Genomic DNA, 20031 nt, shown 5'->3' on the forward strand with positions numbered 1-20031 from the left:
TAAAAACTATACTTGGAGATAAAACACAAAGTTCTTGATAAGTGTAAATGTAGTGTGTTATTCTATAGTACATTTCAAGTTAATACTGTATATATATAATCATAATAATACAAACACAAGTTGCAATAGAAATGACATTAAAGCTTATTTTAGTTGATCATGAATGCTTGTCAGTGCATTCAGTAAAGATACATAAAGTCCTATTTAAGTGGTATTATAATTTTAACTTGTACATTTTCATTTAATTGTAATTAACATGCATTTAAGTGTCTGAAAACATTACTTTCAGATTGCAATAAAGTATATTTTTTTAAAGTGCCCCTATCATGCTATTTTAAATGTTTCTAATTTAGTTTTAAAGGTCTACTATGAGGTTTACATATATCAACGGTCCAAAAAACACTCATAATATGCATTTCACTTCAGCTCATTTTTCATAGAGTCTGAAAATGGTTAGTTTAAAGATTCAGTCTCTCTAAACTCCTCCTTTCCGAGATCTTGCTCTGCTCTGATTGGTCAGACGGCCCAGTCTGTTGTGATTGGTCTACGGCTTACAGCGGGAATTGGAAACCAAACGCAAATGACCATATCTGAATTTTCAGCTCCTCAGCACGTGTACACACAGTGATACTAACTGTAACGATGGTGTCGGTTTTACCATATCAGTTTGAGTCCTTATCCTTTTAAAAAGTGCATGCAAAGTGGATTCGCAGCTCAGAAAACAGCATCTTCTCACCATGTCGACAACACCAGTTTATTCCAGGCTTCAGATACAACAAAGTAGACCTTGTTCACGGGCAACCAATGAAGACCATAGGCTAACATTATGCAAATGTTTTACATTGTTATGTAGGTTTGTAACACGAAGTGAGACTGGAATTGCTAAAGGCGACTCTTTCGGAGTCACAATAACTTTATTTGTCGTGCATTTTGATCTTTAAAACTTTGCAGACCTTTAACATTCACAAACAGCTGTATTACACACTACATGAAATGTAATATTCGAAAAAAACATAATAGGGGCACTTTAAAGTTTATTATTTCTGTGATAAGTACTCCTTAAGTGGGCTAAAGTGTACTTTTTCACAAGGGTACATGAGATATTTAGAAGCATGCTTGTTCTCTTGATTTTAGTCATTAAATAAACATTATACTTTAGCTTTGTCATCACTATTATATTTCAAAAAAAGTTCAGATTCAATACAGATTCCATAAAGACTTAAGAGGCTATAAAGAAGGTCAGCAGCCCTCTAATGCACTTTTCCTTACTCTTATATGGACTTCATTTCCTGTATGATCTTGCAGCATTAGCCTCTCCTGATTTAATTGCGATACCCTTTTAAGCACAGTTAATGTCTGTATTATCCTTAATTTTCCATTAAAGTAAACGTCCTATAAAGTGTCAGAGCTGCATGTTCCACGGCTAGTTCATCAGGGCTAAAATATGTTTTAAAAAAAGATTCACTATATCGTTAAGCTACACAGCTAAATGTTTTGTTGGGGGAAACCATAACAGGAGGCACTTAGGACAATATGACCACAGTGTGTTACACTTTATTGAATGGTTTGGACAGCAAAAGCAGAACATGAACTGTGGACAGTCTGAGGGTCTGGCCTTCAGAAGAATGGGATGAAGGAAGATATGTGGAGGATCTTTAGGAACATTTACATAAGATAATGTGGGCTTGACAGTATGATATGCGCTGGAAATGACCTAATGGCATTCCTAGTAATAGTTTTCAGGTAGATTCATCCTTATTAAGGAGAGATACTACAGGTGAATAGGATAAAAATGTTAACTTACAGATATCACCATGAAACTTTACCAGTTGATTACTCACATCAATGTATTGCAAGGTCTCTGTAATTCTATGTTTAAATATGCTAATCAGGCTATATCTAATTAAATATAGGCTAATTTGAATTTATTTTGAAGTGACGAATCTGACCATTGAAAAAAACAAGGTTCAAAATTATTTTTGCATTTTGTTGATATATTCAATGAAAAGACATTACTAGAGGGGATTATGAATATCTCCTTTTGTTACCCTGTAAATCAGAAAATACTGCCAATACCCTTAACATTTTATTTCCGCCCTATTTTTAGGCATAAAATGTCATATAAATCAGGCCAAGAATGATATTTCAACAAATCCCTCTGGACAAACCTTCACAATATAGTTAGGAATACGACTGTAAAGTTTGGTGTATGTAGGTGCTGAAGAAGTGAATATCGTCACTAGCAGTGTGAGAAAAAACTCATTTTGAGAAAACGGCCTTTAAAGATTTTTATGGCAAAATTCCACTAATTTCTTAGCCTAGAAATCCAGACCTAAATCTAAAAGATTAATGTTCTGGTGTCGATTAATGAAAATCGGCCAGCTCGAGGGGCGGCACCAAGCATGCATTTGAAAATCTTACTGCACGCAATTGGCTAACACTACGACCAATCACAATAAAACACGGGGTGACGTATCACTAAGCCCCATACGCTTAGCTACCAGCGGTAGTGGGAAGTTCGGATCATTTTACTGACTCTTTTTTCGAGTAATTTCATTCATTTCAGCATAATATAATTTAAATGTCATGTTAAATAGCCCAACACATCTAGTACTTAGGAAAATGTTGATTAAAAGTTGGGTCCAACTTACGTCACAGCAACATAACATGACGCTTCTGAAGATGACTGCAGAGTCAGCAGTCGAAACTGTCAAGGTGTGACAACAAACTTTAAGCCTGTAGTATAAGAAAGAATGACATATAATATAAATAAAAATAGTATGAAATGTCAGAGGGTGTCACGTGATGATTCTGAACGAATCACGTTGTCAGAAATTGGCATCAGCCAATGAGGTTGCGCATTTCAAGTTAAATCGCCCACTTTACTTTCATGATTGGTTGCTGATAAACAGGAAATTACCATATTTGGATCCGACAGCATTGCAAAGGAGAGGGAGAGCTTTCCAACGGTATATGTGATGACAGGGTGCAGACAGCGATCGCAGATCAGCGTGATGATTTAGAACGCCAACTTTTGATGAATTTACAGACGCAAACAGACAAAATGTTGTAAAATAAAGACCTAAATGTGTATTTTGGACTTTTTTTCAGCACAAGTCTGAAAGAAGACATGTTATTGAAGACAAATAGGCCAAAATCTCAAAATTGACCAGTTGAAAAAAGAAAAAAAAAGTTGTTTCTGCCTGCCCTGTCTCGCCTTAAAGTTACAAAAGTTATTCAGTCAAGAACAGTGAATAATTTTTTTCTTGGTTCTTTGTTGTTGATTAATATTAAAACACAGACAGTATAGCAGAAATATAGGCTGCTCTCACTTTAATACCTAATTCACAGATCCATGTTCACTAAGATACTAGACTTTTTGTGAATTTGTCCATTTAAGTGCAAGAAGACGTGAAAAAGAGCTCAATTCAGTATTTGCGCGCTGTCTGAGACGCAGCGGCGTTCACATTCGTGTACATTTATGTTTTCACACTGCATTGTTGGAATTGTAAAAAAATTTACCAGCCAACTGACGATTGACACAGTTTCATATACTGTTATATATAGTGTTAATTTTAGGCCCTGAATACAATGGTTGTTTTCATTGTTTTCTAGGGTTCTCAAGGTGTTCCTGTCACGTACAGCCCAACGGATCCCCTACATGACCAGCTGGAGAGTGTTACGTCTACTGTGTATAATCCTGCTGATTGTGTTATGGTTCGCAATAGCCTGGACCTCCGCTGTTTGTCAGAATCCAAACAGACATCTCGCTCTCATCAGTGTGGGCTTCACCACTGATAGGCTGCAGTTCAGCATGTGTCTGCTGGACCGCTGGGACTACATGATTGCTGTGGGTGAGTGAATCTGTTACCTAAGAGCTTCCTTTATGACTATTTGGCATTTTAATGAGCACAAGCTTGAATATATTATCAAACAGAATCAAAGAGTCTGGATGAAATGTTCCCAAAAATTATACTTTTTTAAAGAAAGATAGCAGAGAGAATCTCTTCAAGGCACTATCTAAAGGAACAGTTTACAGAAAAAGCAAGTTTACGGCATCATTCAAACTCATACTGTTCTAAACCCGTGACTTTATGTTTTGCATGGAACACAAAAAGCAGATGTTTAGTAGAATGTTCACACTGCACATTTCCATATAATGAAAGTGAATTTATATCGGGGCTGCCAAGCTTAAAAAATAATATGAAGCACTATAAATGTTTCCTGCAGCCACTTTTAACTAATTTCAACACCCTGTGAAAAAAGTCACTGAATTAAAGTCTGTGTTTAATTGACCCTTCGCATGGAGTTTGATTGACAGGCGATCTGACCAATCATAATCCGCCATCCGCAGAATCCATAATTTTTGTCCGACAAAGCAGTCAGGAGAGTTAGTAGATTAACGTTAGCGGATTTGAACTTGAAAAACTGACGTCTATCCGCAGTTAAAACAACATTCCTTCTTATGTTCATTCATGTATATTTGATGCTATAAACTAACTAGAAGGAAGATATGATCGGTTTACGAGCAGCTTTAAACTGACGCTCATCTGTCAGCGATCTGTCAGACGCATTAAAGAGCCACAAAACGGTATTTATTGTATAAATTTCTTTAAAAAATGACCAAATTTAAAAAGTGAGACTTTGTTTCATACTATCGTTAATCTGTGATCGTCTTTGATGTGACAAAAATAACTTATTATAATCTTATGACTTGATTATAAGTATTTTGTGCTTGAGTTTTCAGTAAGTGATGACAAAACTAGAATCTGTTCTTGTAGATACTGAGTCCTGACAAATGACGTGCATCTAAGTGGCATTGCCTAAATTGTAAGAGTAATGTGGAAGTATGCTAATCCAGACATAGCCATTGTGGTAGACCATTGCAGGTCATTACGTTTGAAATACAAGCCAAGGAAGTGATTAATCAAGTCTGGCTTGGCACTAATTGCAGACATATAGCGGAGCTCACAGGAAGCATCAGCCAGGCTGTGACGAATCGAATTCAACACAAATGTTTATCCTGATGTATTTTTCTCAAGCATGGCAAATTAGAATGTGCCCAATCTAACACCTGGACCAGTTAACGTCACATTGAAGATGACAGATTTCCACTGGGGGAACACATGTTTATTGATGTCAGGCCAGCTGACTGGATGACATTGTATAGAGTGTGCCAATAGGGGAACTTTAAAACTTTGGACAACCTTCCACAGCTTCATTTGTAATTGTCTGTCAAGCAGTGTCCAGAGAATACAAGCAATCTAGATGTCTTTTATTGCATTCATTAAATGTCTTTTTCTCTATCATTCTGGTATTTTCAATCTAACGCTATATTGGTTTGTAACAGAAAGGTTTTTACATCCACATCATTCTCTGGTCGATCTGGGAACTGGTATGTCCTAGGTACTAGTCATTTGGGTTTTAACTCTTTGCTACCTCTCACAAACAGCTGAGTTCCTGTTCCTTCTGTGGGGTGTGTATCTTTGTTTTGCTGTGAGGACCGTCCCCTCAGCGTTTCATGAGCCACGCTACATGGCCATCGCCGTGCACAATGAGCTCATCCTCTCTTTCATATTCCACATTTTAAGGTGAGTGACTGCCACCGAAGACTTCCATCTTTCCCTCTTATCATAAATGCATTATCATTATTAAAGGGGACCTATTATGCTCCTTTTTACAAGATGTAATATAAGTCTCAGGTGTCCCCAGAATGTGTCTGTGAAGTTTCAGCTCTTTACCCCGCAGATAATTTATTGTACCATGTTGTAAATGCCCATTTTTGAGTGAAAGCAAAACCATGCCGTTTAAGTGCATGTATCTTTAAATGCAAATGAGTTTGTGCTCCCTGCCCCCTATCCAGGATAGTGATGTGCCTTTACAGCTTGTGGTCGGTCCTCAAACTATTGCGTTCGCACTCATGTGACATTGCAGTTCTTCATCATCATTTAAAGTCAAACCAGTTTTAGCTTCTGATATATGGTTTTCTGAGCGCACACATCCGAAGCACGCACACAGAAAGCTGGCTGTCAGTCGGCTCGTCCTGTGAGCATTAGGGTGTACTCACACTAGGCACGGTTGCCTTGTAATATTTGAATTAATTGAAAAGTATACTATCCAAGTACTATTTTGAGGCAACTGAAATAGACTGTGCCATTGACCAACAAAAACCTGGTCTTAAGTCAATGGCACATTATTATTGTTTTTTTTAAAGAGCGTGTTAGTAATGTGCATGTATAGGTGGGTTCACAGCGTGCATACACTCTGCTTATTACACACAGCAGCACACAAACTAGCCAACTAATAAAACTAAAAGGGACCATTCTTTTACATGTGCTGAGTGCGCCGACCATTTTTCCTGTCGTTAAACTAGCAAAAGTGGATTCAGACATGCTCTAAGTGCACTTGCGGCATGCGCTTTAGACCATGCGCTTAGATCGTTAAAATAAGTCCCTACATGCATATCCGCACCCGAGCCCAATCGAACCAGAGTTTGGGGGTCAAGCGCGCTCAGGCACGGTTCATATCGACTACTGTGAGTACACTCTTAAACTAAGTTCTTATTGAGCTTAAACTGTCATATACACAGTATTATTAAGTTATGTCAAAAACTAGTGTTGGGTCCGAGTCCACCTTTGTCGAGTCCGAGTCGAGTCCAAGTCCTTAACAACCGAGTACAAGTCCAAGTCCGAGTCCAAAGAGGGTCGAGTCGGACTTGAGTCCGAGTCCTTAACATCCGAGTCCGAGTCGAGTCCGGCCGAGTCCACAAAGATTTAAATGATTTGAAATTGACCTTTCACAAAGACCCGCCCCTCTTGGTTACTGTTGCTACGTCCGACAAGCCATTCCTCTCTCACTCCACATGTTCTCGGTCGGAGCAAAGAGGACACTAACAATGTGCGAACAAACAGAGCAGGGTACTTTTGGTTTGAAATAAAGTCTCAGCTTTCAATTCTTTTAATTTTTATGAAATTCAAACGATAAATACTGTTTTGTGGTGCTTTAATGTGTAGGCCTCAGTTCAAGCAGCACGTGAACTGATAATCTCTTCTAGTTATAGCACAAATTTCTAAAAAAGAAATCAATACACACTATTTGTGGCGTGTAATGGCGTGTATCTGCATTATAATTGGTCAGATCACCTGTCAATCAAATCCCGGCGAAAGGTCTCAACACTGAGCTCTTAAATTAATATTTTAAACCTTACAAAATGATTGCAATGTATAGTTACAGTCATACGTTTACCTATTGTACATCTTTTAGAATCTGCAAGGTAATGCTTAATAATGCAACACGATGCATTAAGAGCCAGGGGTAAACTTTTGAGCAAGATGATGATGTTTAAATTTTTCTTATTGTGTTGTACATGCTAATATCTTATTTAGCCTCTGAAGGGTTGGACTAAATTAATGAATGCATTTTTAAACAAATAAGACCAATTTACACCAATGATCCAGTTCAAAAGTTTACACCTCTTGACTCTTAACGGATGCTTCCTTCTTGTGCATCACTAAATGTTTGCAGGGTTTGTAATAGTTGTGTATGAGTCCCTCAGTTGTCACCAGTGTGAAAGTATGGATCTTACAATCATAGTCACTGCTAGTAAGGAGTCAAATATGCAGAAGATGCTGGAAAAGCAAAGAATGTGCAGGAGCTGGATGATTTTTCCTCAACCATTAAAAAAAAAAGAAAAGAAAAAAAAGTTCTGGATCATTCAGGTAATGACACAATATTAAAATCGAGCCTATGTAATTTGTCTTTATTTTGTGTTTGTATTTTATTTAGGCTATTAAACATCTGTTATGTGAAAAAGCTTTTTCAGGGCAGTACTAAATAGAAACAATATGTATGATCCGTCTTATTAAAAAACATATAAAAATAACATTTTGGAGATTCTGCAAGGAGTATGTAAACTTATGACTAAAGTATAAATGCAACAAAAATGATAACATTATTAGACGCCAAAATGTTGCTATGGTTATCACGTTCTTATGTTGCTATGTGTCAAATCATCGCAATTTCATGACTCAAAGGACAAAAATTAAGTGGATTCAATCCCACATTTAAATGCAGTTATCACTATTTATAATTTACAGTGTGAATGTAACCACTGGTCCTCTAGAAGTATGAAAAACAAAACTATTTAGATTGTCAACAGCGCTCCCTTTAAGCCATCACTTACCGCGTTCTGCACTCTCCCTAAAACTCTCGTCATAAACACTGACTGAAGTTGTCCGCACTGCACAGTGAATATCTTATTTATATTGCGTCTAGAGAGACTTTGTTGTTTATGAGGGGATTTGCGAAAGGATAAAGCTCGTGCTGATTCTAAACATACATTTTGAGCGAATTATTCGCATGCGGACTCTAAAACGCCTCTGATTTGCCACTGATTTTATGCACTTAACTGTGATTGGCTACAATGCTCAACGCTGAAACAACGTTGTTTCGTTTCGTTTTTAAATAAAAAAAATTCACAAAATTTCGTTTTGTGTCATCCAGTGCCCGGACTCGACTGGACTCGGACATTTTTCCGAGTCTAAAATGTCCCGAGTCCGTGTCAAGTCCGAGTACAAATTCATTCGAGTGCGTGACAAGTCCGAGTCCATTCAAAATTGGACTCGAGACCGGACTCGAGTCCGAGTCCGAGTTCGAGTACCCCAACTCTATCAAAAACACACAAAGTTCACACATAAACGCAGTTGGTTATGTCTGTGAACGAAAACAACAGGGAAAAATTAGCAAATTTGCAGCGTAATATACAGTACCTACTGATGTATATTCTGTTAATTTGAATTAAACAAAAGAAAAACAGAAATTCCCTCTTGACTGAATAACTTTAGTAGCTTTAATAAGAATGCATTTCTTACTTGAATGCTACTTTTTCTGGCGAGGAGATAAACGACTAAGCTAGGGGGAAGATTTCGTCGCCAGTCGTGACGTCACATTGGGAGCACATTCCTCAGTTTCAGATTTATGGGGAAAATAACAAATGGAGTGGATGAATTTTTACCAAATTTGGGTGATTGTGTACACATAATTATGTCCAAAAAAACAAACAATATAAAAGTGAATTTTGCATAATAGGTCCCCTTTAAGTCAATATCTCTCGCGCTTGCCTTCACTTGTATACACTAGACTAAAAGCCAGATGATGTTGGTATACGGACTACCAGTGGAAAAAAAAACCCTGCTGCATATGCATGTTGTGTTTTGGAAGATGGTCCTCCTTAGCATGGGATGCTTGTGATCTCAACACATTGTTTAAAGCCGCGTTTCCACCGAAATTACCCGGAACAATTTGTCCCAGGAACTTCTTTCCCAGGAACTTTTTTTGCCCCAGACCGGTTGCTTTCTGCGTTTACACCGCGGTCTAAAGTACCGGGAAGATTATAAACTGCGCGCGTCTGTTCCTCCTAGTCTGCGACGCACAGTAATCAGTTTTGAGCGCCACATTTATAATTAGTATGGAGGAGATTAAAACTGTGCTGCAGTTGTGTTTGTGATGTATTGCAGACATTGAATGTGAGATGGCTGGGACGAACGCGCATAAAATTTCCTGTTACACAAATACGTAACCTTGTCGTCGGTCCAGCTGTGTTAAAAAAAAATTTAAAAAAATCCATATTTGCAGACGGACAACTCTCGTGCATGAAGCCACGAACCGCAATAGATTTTTAAAAATGCCGGTTAAAATAGAATGCTGCGTGGAGTCATCCAGTCAAAATGCGGCGTGAACACAACCAATCAGCATGTTCAGCGCACGATTCCCACCCCCGAAAGTTCCTGAACTTTGAAAAAGTACTACCTCGCCAGCAGGGACTTTCTGAGGGGGAAATATTTACCCGGAACTTCATTTAGACCCTGGTTCCTGTACCACCCCAAAGTTCCTAGTTCCTGGGGAAAGTTCCCGCGGTGGAAACGTGGCTTAAGTTAACCTCTGTGAGCAGCTCTTGCCCGATTTCCCACTGAAGCTAAGCAGGGTTGAGCCTGAACGGTACTTGAATGGGAGCTCAAAAGGATGGAAGAGCACCATAAAAGTAGTCCATATGACTTGTGCTCTATATACCAAATCATTTGATAGCTGTGTGTGAGGTACAGATCCACATATAAGTTGATGTTTTGTTAAACTGATGTTCTGTAGGGTTCGGGTATAGAATAAGTTGATATGTAGTTGCAAAAAATGCTAAGTAGAATGTCTAAAGTGGACCATTGAAATAAAGTGCAAATGAATATCCATTCTGATAGGTCAGTTTACTATTGATATTATTGTTTAAATGCTGTCAGTCTTCCCTAGAATTCAAGCTGTGGTAAAACCACATGTTTGGAATAATTGTTTTAGTTTTTAGTTCTTATGTGCATTTTAAATTAATCTTAAGGAAAATCTGCCTCCCTTGTCCGACGGACCGCCACTGCCTTCTAAAAAATCAGTTTAGGGCTGTGGAGTGAATGAATAACTTCAGTGGTAATGAGGCACTCGTTCAGGCAGGGACTTAGCTTGAACTTTTACACAAGATAAAGGCGATTGACTTCAAAGGCAGATCATGTGATTTTTAGAAGTGTTGCATTGCTTGGTGCTCTCTCCACTGTTTCTACAGTAATTAATCGTAGTACAGAGCCATGGGATAGTGTTAGTTAAGTATCTGTATTCTTGTGTAACAGCATCCATGTCCTTTCATCATAAACATTAATTAGTGTATTGTGGCACCCAGTGTTTTCAGCATACACACAGTTTTCCACATACACACAGTTAACCTCAGCAATCTCAGAAGGTGATGTAACAACAGTGAGAGGAAAACCTTTTTCTTATTTTCTTCATATGTACGGACATGTCCATGCTATTCAGTGTATCAGTCATCTCAGAATACCATCAATTTCTAACCAGATTAAAAGAGCCGAAAGCAACAGAGCTGCAAACTTCACAGTAAACATAGTCCCCGGTGAAGACAGACTCCCAGAAGGGCAGCACAGATAAAACTGAAGAAAAAAAAATACATCTATGCACATGTGGCAGGTGGAATAGATATAACTGGGCTTAGACCCAGACAACTAGCAGACTACGCCACAATGGGACTTACAACCAAAGACTTAGTGACCTTTCGCTAACAAGGCACTCAGGTTCGTGAATGGATCAGCCAGAGACAGTGGTCGAATACAAAAATATATTTTTATTATTAATTTCTCTTTTTACTTTTTATAAAAATGTAAAACCAATGGAGCCATGCACACCAGAGTCACTCCAAAGATTCAAAATTTCACAACCAACATATAATACAGATTTCACAGCAAATAGAATGTACTTGACACCAAATCAAATAACAAACACACAATATACTCTAGTCACAATGCACACACACACACACACACACAACCAAGAGGTGAAGATAGGGCTGAAACCTACCAGTGGGAGGCTAGTGGCCCGAGCAATGAGCATCCATAACACAACACCCCACTCACACGTGCTGAATTTCACACCCACGCACCACAAGGGAAATGATCACACTTGGTGCACACACAACCACTGCACACACCACGGGACCCACCACCGCTAGGGGCACTGCTCCCACTGGCGGTCTTCAGCACCTGGACAAAAGACAAACACGTGACAAATCAACAAATTACACACAACAATTGCAATACACTGGTAAACCCCCAGCTAGCGATCTTTGGTCAGGGTAGACAAATGAAAACAAATAAATAATCAACCCAAATAAATCAGGAATAACGCTCTTGTATATCAGCAGCAGAAAAAGGCCTCCATACAAGAGTTTAAATAAACAAACAAAACAACAATGAGCCTATAAAATATAGACCAAAACAATTACAGTCAGTGGTGTCAGTCCATCAAACACTCAACACTTAAACCATGAAACGGGCTATATGGGGTTCAATGAAACTAATTCACGGTATAACAGGAGGAAAGAGATCACCAGCTGCCGATTAACTTGAGCAAACCACGGTTCCACTAATTCTAGGTCCCGGGTGAAAAGGCAGCCGCAGTTGTTGACGTTAGCGTGTTATATCCGTGAACAAATCGTGACATTAAAAACGTAAGCAAAACAGCAGATGTTCGGCGCTGATGTCGCCCACTGGCAGCTATCCCCCGGCTAGAAAGCCTCTTCCTGAAATACACAAAAATGTCTACTTATAAACGTATCCTACAGTAACATTTATATATTACTCATTGTAGTCACATACCTTTGATAAATAGCATTGAGTCACGGCCCCAGGCTCTGATCGCCGATAACCGGGCGCGCCCTCAGCTGATAACAGGGCTACTGCCGCAACGGGGCTTCTAAAATTAAAACATTCCCTATAAGCCCCAGTTACAAAGTTCTGTGTGCTACCACAGAATAGATGACCAAGGGGGAGACCAAGACAGACATCAGACAGATAGGCCGGCAGGTAGACAGGACAACAGTCGCATGTCAATGACGTCGCTTGTCAAAAGAAAAGTCCCGATTTATATAGGGACTCTACCATCGCGGTTGGCTCACTGTTAACTGCCCAGCGCCACTCACAGCACCGCAAATTAATTGCCATTTGGCCAGGAAGCTGTAACGTGTTTTTATTAGTTGAATTATTGTTTTTAAAACATACTCTACTATCATACTTTTTTTTGTCTTCATTTTTGTTTCCTGTCCATACCATATTTTGAAATGTCATGATTCAATCACGATTGCATCAGTATGTTTATTTAATTATGTATGCGTTCATATAAAATAAGTTTAATTAATGAAGAAGTTGGTTGTCTGAATAAACGTTTCTGAATGTGACCAGAGTCACTTCTATGATGCACACGTACCAGACAAAAGTGAAGAGAAAGATACATTCTGATTCTGCATATTCACCCTCTCCTTACTTAACCTAACCTTGGTAACATAAGACACTTTGTCTTGTGCTCATTGTGTGCCATTTAAATCTGGGTAACACAGGACACTAGAAACATTGGGATGGCTCATCTTGCGCAGATTTTTCACAGTTTCAGCCACGATCCAATTATGATAACGAATTGAATTATTTTGGGAAGTACCCAAAATTGTATTGTATAGAAATTGTAATGGTTTTATTTTGTTCAGCCTTTTGCCAAGGTGATTATAAATGTTTCTGTAAATCCACCCACAGGTTCACTCTAGCCCCTGAGCTGCACCCGGATTGGATGCTAATGCTATTCTTTGCTCATACACACTTGACAGTGACTGTCACTTTGGGGTTACTGCTTGTGCCAAAGGTAAACCCACCAAACAGCTTCCATTTTCTATCATTTGTTGGCTAAAATCAAATTTTACAGAATCTCTTAAAAATCCATGCCTTTTCTACAGTTCTTGTTTGCGGGTACACATCTAAGGGATGACATTGCTACAGAGGCCTATGAAGATGAATTGGACATGGGGCGGTCTGGGTCATACCTGAATAGCAGCATCACGTCTGCCTGGAGTGAGCACAGTCTGGATCCGGAGGATATTCGGGTAGGTGCCCTATTTTCTTTCCTGCTTCTTTTTCCTCTTGACTCTCTCCTGCCTCAGTAATTAACTAAAATTTCATAATCTGCAAATAACTTTTGACCCCTTGTCCTATAACCGATGAAGATACTGAGCCATGGCAGTTTTTTATTGCAGACACCAGAGGAAATGGGCCAGCTAAGTTCTATTAATGGCTGTGGCGTAAGGTCTTGCGACAGTCTTTGGGAAAAACGTACCAACGTGAGCAGAGGTTTTTGTTAGTTTGTTAGAGCTGAAGAAGTCTCTCACAGAAGACCCAAATTTTGTTCATAGGAAGGGCACTTTGCTAATAGGATAAAGTTCTGCACTTGGTATAATATTTGTTGATTGACTTTGACACGGCTTTTCTAAATGCTTTGAAGTTCTTCAGAGGCTGTTTCAGACCTAACAATAAAACACAAAATGTTCATATTTGACACCGTCCCAGACTGTCCTGTCTTTAATTAGTGTAAAACAGCATGTTGGTTTGGTCTAACGTCTTCGAGGCACTGTCTGTAGTTGCATATAATGACTTCTGCATGTTTTCTGTGCAATAGAGCGTCTGCTTCAGTGTAACTAGAATCATTTTATTTTTTCATTTCTACTGTACATGTAGATGTGTTGTGAATTAATGGCCAGTTTTGTCTTTAAATCTACAGGAAGAGCTGAAGAAACTCTACTCCCAGCTGGAGATATACAAGAGGAAAAAGATGCTAGCCAACAATCCTCACCTGCAGAAGAAGCGCAGCTCCAAAAAGGGCCTAGGCCGCTCTCTCATGCGCCGCATAACTGAGATTCCAGAGTCAATGGGTCGTCAGTGTAGCCGTGAGGACAAGGACCTGGGTGAACATGGGAGTACCCGCAACAGCATCTGTGTCCTGAGAAAGAACCCTTTTGACCCCTCACACTCTGTTAAGCCTGCCAAAGACGAATCCTTGAAGAGCAAAGTTTTCTCCCTTAAAAAGTCCCACAGCAGTTACGACCATGTTCGAGACCACAGTGAGGATTCCAGCAGTTCGATGACTGACAAGATGGAAGTCGCAACCACAGAAGGCTCCCTCCTTGAAACCCTAATGGGCAAGAAGCTGGTCAAAAAGTCCTCTGAAAGGATTGATGCAGCCAGTGAGTCAACAGAATCAGTTCCCTTGGTGTGCAAGTCAGCTAGCGCTCACAACCTGACAGCTGATAAGAAACCTATCCACCCTAGAACATCCATGCTGCAGAAATCTCTAAGCGTTATTGCCAGTGCCAAAGAGAAAACACTTGGTCTAACAGGAAAAGCCCAAGCAGTGGAAGATTCAACAAAGAAAACTAATCAAAAGAACAAGGATGTCAAGACCTCAGCTGAAGCTGAAGACAAGGAGGGTTATCCAAAGATGATTGTCAGCCAATCAGTGGAGTACAAGCAGACAGCTGCCAAAACCGGTATAATGAAGCCACAAATGAGCGGAAGCCAGCCCTCCATTTGCTCAGAAACAGCCAAGGGGAAAGATCTGTATGACCTTTCAGAGGTGTGCCCTTGGGAACTGGAGGACTTGCCGACCCCCTCCGAAAACAAGGTCCAGAAACATGTGTCTATTGCCCCTGAGCAGACCACCACAGTCCATGGAAGTAGCAACAAAGCGACAAAGTCACAAAAGCAAAAAGGCACAGAGCAGTCACCCTCTATGGTCAGGCATCCAAACCAGAAAGTTGCAGATAGAACAGACATATGTCCATGGGATGAAGGAAATGAGGACCATAGTCAGGCAATGGTGTCAAAACCTCACTCCACTAGTAAGCCTGCCATAACCCAACCCCAGGCGTCCGGAGAGGTCCCCAAGGTCCTAAAAGCTGACATCTGTCCATGGGACTTTGAGGAAGTGTCGAGCAAGCCAAAAGACTCAGCTTGCTCCCCTGATAAGAGCAGACCAAAAAAGGGCACCACACCAGCTGAGATCAAAGGCAAAATAAGCTCCTCGCCTACTGAAGTCAAGGGCAAGGGTAGTACACCTACAGAGGGCAAAGTAAAGAGTGTTCTCCCCGAGCCTACTAAATCCACAGGCAGCTCACTGCAGCCGCCCCCTAAAACAGAAGTGTGTCCATGGGACTATGAGACTGTCTCGGGTCCAATCTCTGAAAAGACCCCTTGTTCCTCTCAGGTTTCTAAAACAAAGGAGACCCCTGCTATAAAGAAGGGAACTTCCCCTGTCAGAATACTAGCGATGGAAAGAGAGAACACAAAGGATCCAGATGATGACAAAAAGAAATCAAACAAAAAAGACAGGTTCACCTCTGGCAAGACGAAAGAAAGACCTGTCAGCCAGTCTACACTGGCTGAGGTTTGTCCATGGGATGTTGAGAGTAGTCAGGAAATTGCCTCAATGGAAAAACAAAAAAGCCCTAATGTTGCATTAGCAAAAGGCAAGCAAGCAGATGTGTGTCCTTGGGATTATGAAGATGCCGCAACTAGTAAAGAAGTCAACAGGAGCACCAGTTCATCTACTAGCAAACCGATAAGTTCTAATTCCAAAGGCAGAGTTACTAGTGGTGTTAAAATGGCTGATGTTTGTCCTTGGGAATATGACGACCAATCATCAACAAAAAAAGCATGACACTTTACCTGAGTGAACCATTAGTTAGTTATCATTATATGTGCTTTTTCTTTCATAAATACACCATAGAATATAAACTTTAATAGAATTTTTGGTGATTTGGAGAAGAAAATCAACAAGTCGCACAAGCTGCCTTTCTCTTCAACCTTTTGGTTTCCCTTTGTGTTTTTTTTTTTTTTTTTTGAATAAAAAAGAAAGAAAAAAAAATACAAAAATGCAACAACTCACCAGGCATTCCAGATTCTAAAGTATTGGTTGAACCTTTAAATAGAAACGGTGGTTTACAATTATGCAACTCTTTATGTGCAATGTAAACAAGATGCCTATACTCACCACATGTATACTCATTAGCATTTGAACCCTCATAACAGCTGCATCTGTAGCTCCTCCTTGACTTGGCTTCCACAAAAGATTGTACAAGTTCCTGAGAGTGTGGACCATGCATGACGTGTCATGGAGAAAGCCTGATCCATTTCCTTGTTTTGATTTGATCAATACATTATCGTTTGGTTTGAGTAAAACATTTTTGCCAAAGATAGCGGTAAAATCCAATAAATCTAAGAACTCAAAACTCAACAGCATAATACCACTACATTTGTACAGTGAGCCGAATTCATATGGCTGCTAGAAAATTAGCCTGTAGCACTTTAGTAAGAAAGACAGACAGATGTAAACTGGACATAACTCCATTCATATTTTCCCTTGTTTGTCTTTTCGGCCTTGGTGTTTTATGCCGTTCCGCAGTGAGATCATACTATGTGCACATTTGCAACACTTTTTTTAGATTTCTTGACTAGAAAGCAAGCTAGTAAAAAAAATAAACATTTCCAATGCTTCCAAATTTGCTGACATATTATCCTGAATGTGCCTATTTAAATAGTCCTGTACCAGTCTTACTTTGTATTGGGAGATGTGAAACCTTTGTCATAGCCCATAAATATTTATTGAAACACTTGATGAAAATCAGCATCTTATTTTTGAAAAGAAATGAAGTTTAGTTTATATATTAGCAATGTTGCAAAATTGTAAATGCTTTTTGAAAGGGGTATGCTAGGGGGAAAAAGTCCACTGCTCAGTTCATGGGACCATAGATATAATTTCTCTCAGCGTAGGGCACAATCATTACGGTTTCTGCCTCTATAATGTCTTTCCTTTTTATCTTTTACAATTCGAACACTCATGATAATATACAAAACGTATCAAATTCCAGTCTATCTCATATCAAATTCTGACCCAAGCCTCAATTTCTTTATCATGTGTCTGTCATCTATAACATTTTATGATGATTGCATCAGTTTACAAATAAAAATCTAGCTTTTACAGTATCGTTGGTTTTTTTTTTTTTTTTTTTGAAAATTGTATCGATTTCTTAGAAGAACATTTTGAAACATCCCCTGAGACAACTGATGTGAATTCAACAATCTATCCGAATTATTGTTGGAATGTTAACATATCTTGTATGCCTTCTCTCATGGTCATTGGTAATCTGTAATGATGTCAAGGTAATGGTGTCGCAACACATGAGGCATGAACTGCTGTACAGTACGATGCCCATGAAATATTCATATAAATGTTGACATATTGCAATTGCAAATGGTTTTGACCCAATCCTACAGTAACTAAATGTTTTTTTTAATGTATTGACAGATTCTTGTGTTTTGTATGTGCACACTATGAATTAGCAAGAATACAGAAGAAAAGGTTATACCATGTATATATGTTATATGAACCAAAGAGGTAAAAAAAAAAATGTACCTAAATATATCATTCTTGACATTCTGTGAAAGAATCAAATGATGTCACACTCCCATCTCTCTAAGTGGGGTAAATTTACCAATGATCTCTGGGTATCTTCCCATGTTATATTAACACAGTGGGTCATTCCTGTTCTGCACTACTTTTAGTCTTTTACCAGACTTTCAGAAATATGCTCTGGTCAAGCTTGACATGATTAATTATCACTGAAGAATTTAAGGTTTAATGGGTTTCTATATAGAACCCTGGGGCTCTTGACTCAATTTTAAAGAGCCTTTAATGCAAAAAAAAGGTTCTATATAAGGAGAAATGTGTTTAATAATTGCATAATACGTTCATGTTTAATGGGCTATTTATTATAAGTAAAACTAAATTAATTCAAAGTAAATCCAAAAATTAATCCCATGATTGAAACTCCTAGGGTTGGAACCATTTAAGGTTCCATTTAGAACCTTTTTTTTATTTATTTTTATTTTTATGCATATATTATTTCCCTCTTTAAACATTGTGAGTTTAATATTTGATACAAACTGTACAGCGGAGTAAGAATGACCCAGGTAGTATTTTATTGACTACAAAGCAGCAATCAAGAGAGTCTCACCACCTTCCAACATTTATATAATCTGTTTATAATTTAGAACCCAGAATTTCTGCTATCCTCGTCAGGATATGTGCTCATGGATTTCTAGGTACACTAAAGGGATCTTTCAGCAACCTATAGATCTACTGTCTAGATCCTAAACTGTCTAGTCATCTCATACTCTGGTAAGAATAATACACTCTCCAGAGTCCGTTCTTAATGTATGCCTAGATGGATGTGTAAAATTGACCAACTTTGTTACATAGAGAATGTTTCTGGGAATGGTTGTTGTATCGTAGTGCATCCCTCTAGTTTACAAGTTTTACTCATCTGCAGGTTGATTTCTATGTAGTACGATGTAAGCACTCAGCTCATGACCTGTTAATGTTAATGGTAACCTTGCCTATTACATTGTCTTAGTGCAATGTTTAGTTCAGTTTTTGGAGTTTACAAAAGTGATTATTTATCTATTTATGAATTGATTTTGGTTATTTAGCTCGTTTACTTGGGCCCCGCGCGTCACGTGTTGGGGGAACACTCCTACTACTTAACGCGGTATTGTCTTAGCGCTAACTCTCGTTGCTTCTGCATGATAATGAGAAATTAGTAAGACTGATGTTTCACTGCCCTTGATAGAACTTTAAAAAGAATCTTTGATCTTTTTTGGACTGTTACAAGTTGTATAGTGAGTGAAACTGTACCCTACCCACTGTATTATGTGCTTGTTATATTAAATGCTCTATGACAAGCTTATAGCATACACATATGGAGATATTTGGTAGATTTATATTGTGTAATATTGTGATAGCATGTACATAAAAATACCTCCTCTGCAATAAATATTTCTACAAAAACCAATTTTGTGTCGACTGAATTTTGAAAGAATGTTTGTTTGTTTTTGTAAAAAAAGGTTTGCATAAAGCACCTACATTGACTACATGCACCTACATGTTGCTGGACATTAATATTTCTGGAGATCACAGATTCCTTTGGTCAAAAATAGCTCTACTATTTGGGTTGAAGTCAAATGTTTCACTGGTTATCATTATTTCAATCGTCGCAATTTCAAGGCATGTGTCTCCTGTTTTCTGCACACCCTCAATCATTTTAAGGATTCACTCGCACATTTAAAGTTGCCATTATTGTGAACAATTCATCCATTTATGTTTCTCTCTTTATTTTTTTGACCTCATAACGTTGAATCAAAATTTCATAACTCTATCTTTTCTCTGGTGGTGTGTGCATTCCATTAATTTAGTTCAAAAACCTAGCCATCCACAATCAACTGCAAGATCACATTCATTTTTGACTGCATCTCAAAATCCAGTGAATAAAAGTCCCATGTCTTGCTTTTTTTTTTTTACACAATCCACTTCAATATATCACAATACAGAAGAAAAGTTCTATTGATAATTCGAGGACATTAAGGGGCCATTTACACGACACTAATAACGGAAAACTTTGAATGAGTTTTGGCCAATCATTTACACGTCAACAGCTTTTTGGTGGCCTGAAAATCTTGTTTCAAAGTGCAAGTTTTTAAAAGCGGCAGCGTTATCGTCTCTGTAAACAACACAAATGCGAATTTGTGAAAACGGTGACATCATGTGCATCCATGTTAA

General features: G+C 38.7%; 1 protein-coding gene across 2 annotated transcripts in view; it reads left to right on the forward strand.

The window, feature by feature from the left end:
* Nucleotides 1-19252, forward strand: part of gpr158a (G protein-coupled receptor 158a) — a 108898-nt gene extending 89646 nt beyond the window's left edge. Inside the window, exons 7-12 of one of the 2 annotated variants that reach the window (XM_079601955.1) lie at nt 3616-3854; nt 5453-5591; nt 13125-13230; nt 13322-13468; nt 13619-13702; nt 14140-19252. In XM_079601955.1, the coding sequence (XP_079458081.1) occupies nt 3616-3854; nt 5453-5591; nt 13125-13230; nt 13322-13468; nt 13619-13702; nt 14140-16074 (2650 nt within the window). In that variant the 3' untranslated portion in view covers nt 16075-19252. The remainder of the gene's footprint in view (nt 1-3615; nt 3855-5452; nt 5592-13124; nt 13231-13321; nt 13469-13618; nt 13703-14139) is intronic. The other variant, XM_079601956.1, reaches the window with a different exon arrangement.
* Nucleotides 19253-20031: the final 779 nt, after the last annotated feature.

This window comes from Phoxinus phoxinus (genome assembly GCF_949152265.1).
Source record: "Phoxinus phoxinus genome assembly, chromosome: 24".
Taxonomy (NCBI): Eukaryota; Metazoa; Chordata; class Actinopteri; order Cypriniformes; family Leuciscidae; genus Phoxinus; species Phoxinus phoxinus.